This window comes from Bos indicus x Bos taurus, chromosome 4 (assembly GCF_003369695.1).
Source record: "Bos indicus x Bos taurus breed Angus x Brahman F1 hybrid chromosome 4, Bos_hybrid_MaternalHap_v2.0, whole genome shotgun sequence".
Lineage (NCBI taxonomy): Eukaryota > Metazoa > Chordata > Mammalia > Artiodactyla > Bovidae > Bos > Bos indicus x Bos taurus.
Window position 1 is genome coordinate 50,579,943 of NC_040079.1, and position 6,431 is coordinate 50,586,373.

Sequence of the window (6,431 nt, forward strand, 5' to 3'; positions counted from 1 at the left end):
AATTTGGATTGAGTAACTATAAAATTATGCATACAAGCATACGATCAAGAGCTTTGTTTAGTAATCTGAGATGAAAATACTTTAAAAGGAAAGTCTTCGGGAAAAAAAGCCAATCAAAAATTCCTGCCAAGAAAAAGTAGGATATTGTATGCTTAACATGGGCAAATAATTCTCCTAACGTCACATCTTAAGTCATCTATGGTATCTGACCCACATAAGAAACTATCAGTTTCTTGTCCCTTGATTTACAAACATATATTCCTACTTCTAGAAGACAAAATCTTAGAAGTGTCATGGACTGATTTCACTGTAAGATCAAATGTTCTCCTATCAACTTTAAACTCATTAGTTATTACTGTCAAAATGGGGCAGGCTTGTTCTTACTCTATAGGAAAAACCAGGTGCTAAGGAAGTAGGTGACCATTGGTGACTCAGTAGGTGGCACTCTTCCCTTAATCCATACTTGGCCAATGCCCCAGAAGGAAGTTATGGGGCATGAGATATACTATAAATGATTTTCAGAAGACAAACAAAACCAAAATGTTGACCAAATTGTAAATGGAACTTCAAAGGTAGAAATCAAACCATAGTATTCTTAGCATTCAAAAAGGAAAAAAAAAAAAAAAGGTGTACCTATATCTCAGCTGAATTGCATTACTTATCTAGTGTCCCTACAGGGATTATCAATTATATGTGAAGGTTTTTTAAAATGTCCTAGAAATTCCCAATAGAGGAAAATGCAATATTTCTAATCAAGACTGCCAAGTGAACAAACTCTCAGGGTCACTTTGCAGACACAGCTCTCGTTATTGTTTGTTTTGGGTTTGATTTTTTTCAGAGTACATACTGACAACCACCATTTTCTTCCTTCAACATTGGTTTCATTTTCTATCTCAATGAAAAGAAACTAGCATTTTCCTACAGCTTTCCTTTTTAAATGTGCTGTCCTAATACAAATCAATGAGAATATCAGACTGCAAACCAGGAACAGACCAGTATTCAAAGGGAGATTAAACAAGATTGGGGGAGGGGGGTTAATTCCTCTCACTTTCTTGCCTGCCTGGAGGAAAAACTCACATAAATCAAGATTATTCTTGCTGTTCATCCTAGTCAAAATATTTGGACGTGGGAGAAGATTATATGGACAAAATTTGGGATTATCCTTTGTTTCTATTTATCCAAGCTAAACTTGTTCTTCCATTGCTGTGAAAAAAAAAAATTAAAGTTTGCCTGTATTGCATGTGGCAGTTTGCAACTTGCTTTTAACAAAAATCTGTATGTTTTTTTCTACTCATGGAACAAAAAAATAATGCAACATTTTTTATAAAAAGTATAGGTTTTCAACATTGAATATACTGATTTCATGGAAATATAAATAACTACAAACTATATAGCCACTTTCTAAAGTGCATCATCAAATGCGAGTTAAGAATGATAACCTCTATGGATTTTTGCATTTCTACAAAATGCAAAGGAATAGGAAAGGAATAGGAAGGAGGGGGAACAAACATTGAAAAGAAAGACTAAAATTACTATAATCAGAAGGAAAAATAAAAGAGAAAGAAAATAATAAATTGATAAGAATACATTTGAGCACATACTTCTATCAAGCAGTTGAAATGTCAAACATTTAATACATCTGAGTGACACAATAATTTGGATAAAGGGAACACAGAACATAATGGAAGCTATCCAAACATTTTTTTTGATAGGCATATCTTTTGCTTTGATTCTTTCTTTCTGAAGGGATTTTAAACGCTTGCAAAGTTTAGTTCTGTATCTTTCCTGCCTTGGAATTCTAGCATAGTGCCATGCATTCTAAAAGCACTCAACTGTTAACTACAACCACCACTGCCAACATGTCCTTAGTTTCAAAGAACGAACCAGGTAAGCCAGCAATACCTTTAAAATTCAAACCAGTGCCAACTCTTCTTCTATAGTTTTAATAATTTTAAATCTAACCATACCCTATTAGTCAAACACTTGAATAAAACGAAATGTGAATAAAACTGCTGATCTCACTTATTCTTTAAAACTTCTCTACAAAAATAAGATTTTAATTAAAGTCAGCCATAAAACATTAACTACTTTTCTTCAAATGGCTAGTTTAAAAAGAAAACTGAGAAACATTGGTTCACTTGTTTCATTTCTTTAAAGTATATCTCATCATAGATATTTATATTTCCTCATAGCCATACCTCTTGAAAATACAGTATAAGCCAAATTTGTCATTGCTAGAAGTTTAATGTTTTAATAGTTCTTAGTATTTCATGTGTTTTAATATGTGATTTACTTCAATAATGTGAGATACTGAAAATGTCAAGAAGATTATTTTTGAAATGCTAATTTCAGATATTATGTATTGACTACAGAGCAGAGAAATGGCTAAAGTATATACAAAGTTAGCAATGGCAGATAACTTAAGTATTATTTAATTCTGAGCTTTCAATTAAATTACACAAGGGCTACATGAAATACTTGTAATCCATGGGGATCAGAAAATAGAGTCTCATAACCTATATATCATACTATCTGCAAATTATGCCAGTGGGATCCAGATTACAAACTGTCTACTGTGAGCTATCAAGCTTTAAAAGCATGTATCCAGGGGTCTATGCTTTACTTCTTAAACTCAAAAATTCAGACCTAAAATATCCTGAAAATGGTGACTTCTCTTTTTAGAGTTATGATAAACAGTTCTCCAACCTGGTTAAATAATATTCTAAGCAAGGAATCCCAGCATGGTAACAACAAACATGTTAACTGTAGTAAAACAAAATCAGCACTCACTTGAAACTCTCATAGAATGGAATAAAAGCTGCCTTGACTCAGTCCCTACAGTTCTTTCAGTATATCCCACAATGGTACCCATTAACAAGCATTTCTTAGAGTAAAACACTACCCCACCACAAATGCATTCATAACACTGCAATCATGTTCACAAAACATGTCTGCATTCATACACTATTAGTTTTATTTTCTCTAACAGCATATTAAGAGATTTAGTCTCACAGTGCTCTAACAGTAACTACATATAATGCCACATTTTAAATATTGCTTTAAGAGTTAAAATAAATTGTATCATAGGCATCTAAGAGAAACTTTTAACCCACTTTTTCTTGACCAATATTGAAAGATACCTAAACCAAAAATTTTAGATCAAAATTCAATATTCAGAATTCTGATGTACACATGACAAAGTGAATAATGGGAAGAATTCCAGAGCATCAGGATAGGTAAAAATTTTGCTACCCCAGAAAAGGACGTATTTTCTACGTTGTGCAGAAATATGTTTTTATTGGCCCCTAGCGAAAATATACATCTCCCATACTAGATAACGAAGTAGCAGTGGATTTGTAACAGCCTTGAAGAATGCATCTTTAATTCCTAAGTTCCTACAAACGGTCACTTAAGACTGAAAAGGGGAAGATGGGGGTGCAAATACGAAATACTGTACATTCATTGTCACAGGAAGCTAGACTTTAACACATCCTTCCCTTTTTGTTGTAACATGTTACTCAGGCTGAAGACAAGTGGTCATTTGAGAGTCAGGCCCCCTTTGAAAGTCTCAAATATGGGTGGGCTGAATGTTCAAGAAAAATGGGAGTTTTAGAAATGACAAACCCTGTGGTCCCATAACCCCTAACTCCTAACCCCTGTAGTTCAGAAATCTTTCTCTTCCATCGGCCAGGGGACCAAAGAACTAGTTCTTTGACTTCTCTCTCCTTCCCCATCTCTTTCTCTCTCTCTCTCTCTCTCTGACACACACACACACACACACACACACAGTCTTCACGACACCCTGATCGCGCGCGTACACACACACACAATCTTCACGATACCCTGATCGCGTTAGTAGAGCCCACCAAGAAGGGCTTCCTCACCATCCTCGCACCAAATTTCAACACACACGCCCACTCCCATTCTCACATCCCACTTCCCCACTCCCAGTCCCGCTCCCACTGGGCAGGAGGCGTGCGGAGAGCCAGGAAGGAGGGTAGAGACTCCGAATGCTTCTGTCCCCGCCGGCTCGCCGTCCCCGCGCCCCCGCCCCCGCCACATTACCCGCCCCCTTCCCGCTTTTTACCTGCCAACAGGTTCCTAATTTCCTCGGGGAGGGGGTAGGGAGCGGAGATACTGCTGGGGTTGGGCATGTTAGGGAGCTCGGGGCGTGAGGGGAAAGGACCTGTGCTGAAAGGGGAACCGACCCGCTAGGGCTGCGGCTGCGATCTAGACTCGGACTATCCCGGTAAGGACAGCGGGGCTAAGAGTCCGGACACTGCCAAGCCGAGGCTCATAACAAGGAAGTCACTGAAGCCCCAGCCACAGCTGCTGGACTCTCGGCCCAGCCCCGCCCGGCAATTTGGGGCGGGGAGGTGGGAGGGGCGGGGGGCGGGGAGGAGGGCCGAAGGGCCTGAGGTCTTAACTGCGCATGTGTAATCCCTAGGTTTTCCTTGCCTCTGAGAAGAGCCTCAGGGGAGGCCACACCCACCGCTACGTGGAGCGGGAGGAGGAGCGGCTGGTGGGAAAGAGCGGACTGGGGCTGCATCACCTGATCCAGCGCCTGAAGCGCTTTGCGGCCATTTTGGTCACTGGTAGCGGCGCAAGTGCTGACCGTTTCTGCACTGTCCCAGAAAATAAGGACTCTGAGGTGCGTCCAGGTTTTCCAATTGAGAGACTTTCTGGTTTTAATAAGTCCCGCCAAGGTTTAACACTTTGCGCAGTACCCCAGATGAAATTTTCGACCGCCCTATTCAGGCCTTCTTTGTCCGATTGCATGATGGCATCAAAGTCCCATCTTCCGCCATTCCTCCCAGAGAGGCCAGTCCGGAGCTGCTCCAGAGAGCTCTCCGATTGGCTCTTACACTACTCTTCTACGTAATTCAGATTTGGAGGGTGACCGATCTCCCCTACTAGGAAGCGCAGAGTTCTAGTTACAAATAGAAATAGATAGCACTGTCCACCTATAAGCATCAAAGAGAAAATTGCTGTAATTCCATTAAAACGGAATTATAAAATTTGTTCATTGCAACCTGATCGTTTAATCATCAGATACTTACTGAGTATAATCTCAGCAAATTTACTGAGTTTAATCATCAGATACTGTCTTCTAACTCTAAACCTTTTACAGATTTTCTCTAAAACGCAAGAAGACACGTTCTGGTGCCTTTATAGTGTGTGTGTGTGTGTGTGTGTGTGTGTGTAGAAGAAAATATTTTTTCTTCAGATAGGAAACGGAAGATTTTATTGTGGCTCCAATCGCAATATAAATTGTTTATTCCTGTACCGTCCAACCTTCACTAGATCAATGGTCCTTAAACTTTAGTTTGTGTTAGAACCACAGACAGAACTTATTACAATGCAGTATCAAAAGTCCCACTCCCAGAAATTCTGATTCCGTTTAGGATGGAACTTGATTGATTGCATTTTAAACAAGCCCCATTGGTGATTCTGCTACTATACACCCTGTTTATTTTGAGAATCACTTTACTACCTTTGAGCTCCTATAGAACACAAAATGTGTCATAACTTACCTTTCATCCACACCTGGAACCCACAACCTGACACAGAGTAATGGCTCTATTAATATTTGACACCAAATAAATCTCACACAGTAATAAAAAATTAAGTAGTCAAATACAAGTCATTTGTGTATAATTCTCTAAGAAATACACCAAACACTAACTGTGAAAAGTGAAAGTTGCTCAGTCCTGTCTGACTCTTTGCAACCCCATATAGTCTAGGCCAGAATACTGGAGTGGGTAGCCTATCCCTTCTTCAGGGGATCTTCGAACTGGGGTCTCCTGCATAGCAGGTGGATTCTTTACCAACTGAGCTAACAAAACACTAACTGTAAAAGAAAAAATTAAAACATTTTGGAGTTCTCTCAAAACAAAAACCAACACAAAAACTTTTGAATTGTAGTATAACATGCAAAATAACAAAAAGACACCCCAAAATGGAACCTGAAATTCATATTCAGAACTGTGATGAATTATAGACAAACTGTTGAAAATCAGAATTCTTTTTGGTGGAGGTAAAAGTGGATAAAAAGTCATTTTACAATGTAAGTCCTCCAACTTCAAAGAATTGAGAATTATTATTCTTAAACTACCAAATTATTTTCCTAAAGAAGGAAAAAGCAATTTTATTGACATATATTAGGATTTTTCCTCCTTATACAGCTATCACACACAAGTCTTTGTCTTGTCACATTTTTTTTCATTAAACCAGGCCTCCAAATGTTCTTATCCTTTGTTTCTTTCTGATAGAACTGACCAGATTTTTTTTATTCTTGGGTCTCAATTATTTATTTACACTCCATTCATTGCACAAAGGAATTGAGGTGATTTACTCTTGTATCAAATAGACAGCTTTCTGGAGTGGATCAAATGGACACTGTCTACACTACTCATTATGACAAGTCATTC

General features: G+C 38.5%; 1 protein-coding gene and 1 long non-coding RNA gene across 3 annotated transcripts in view; one reads left to right on the forward strand and one right to left on the reverse strand.

Moving 5' to 3' along the window:
• The window catches only part of SKAP2 (src kinase associated phosphoprotein 2), a 168,106-nt gene extending 163,743 nt beyond the window's left edge, over positions 1–4,363 (reverse strand). Inside the window, exon 1 of one of the 2 annotated variants that reach the window (XM_027539379.1) lies at positions 4,088–4,363. In XM_027539379.1, the coding sequence (XP_027395180.1) occupies positions 4,088–4,154 (67 nt within the window). In that variant the 5' untranslated portion in view covers positions 4,155–4,363. The remainder of the gene's footprint in view (positions 1–4,087) is intronic. The other variant, XM_027539380.1, reaches the window with a different exon arrangement.
• On the forward strand, positions 4,080–5,021 carry LOC113891391. The gene is made up of 2 exons (XR_003510750.1): positions 4,080–4,249; positions 4,448–5,021. It is a non-coding gene; the product is annotated as an uncharacterized LOC113891391 (long non-coding RNA).
• The last annotated feature ends 1,410 nt before the right edge of the window (positions 5,022–6,431 follow it).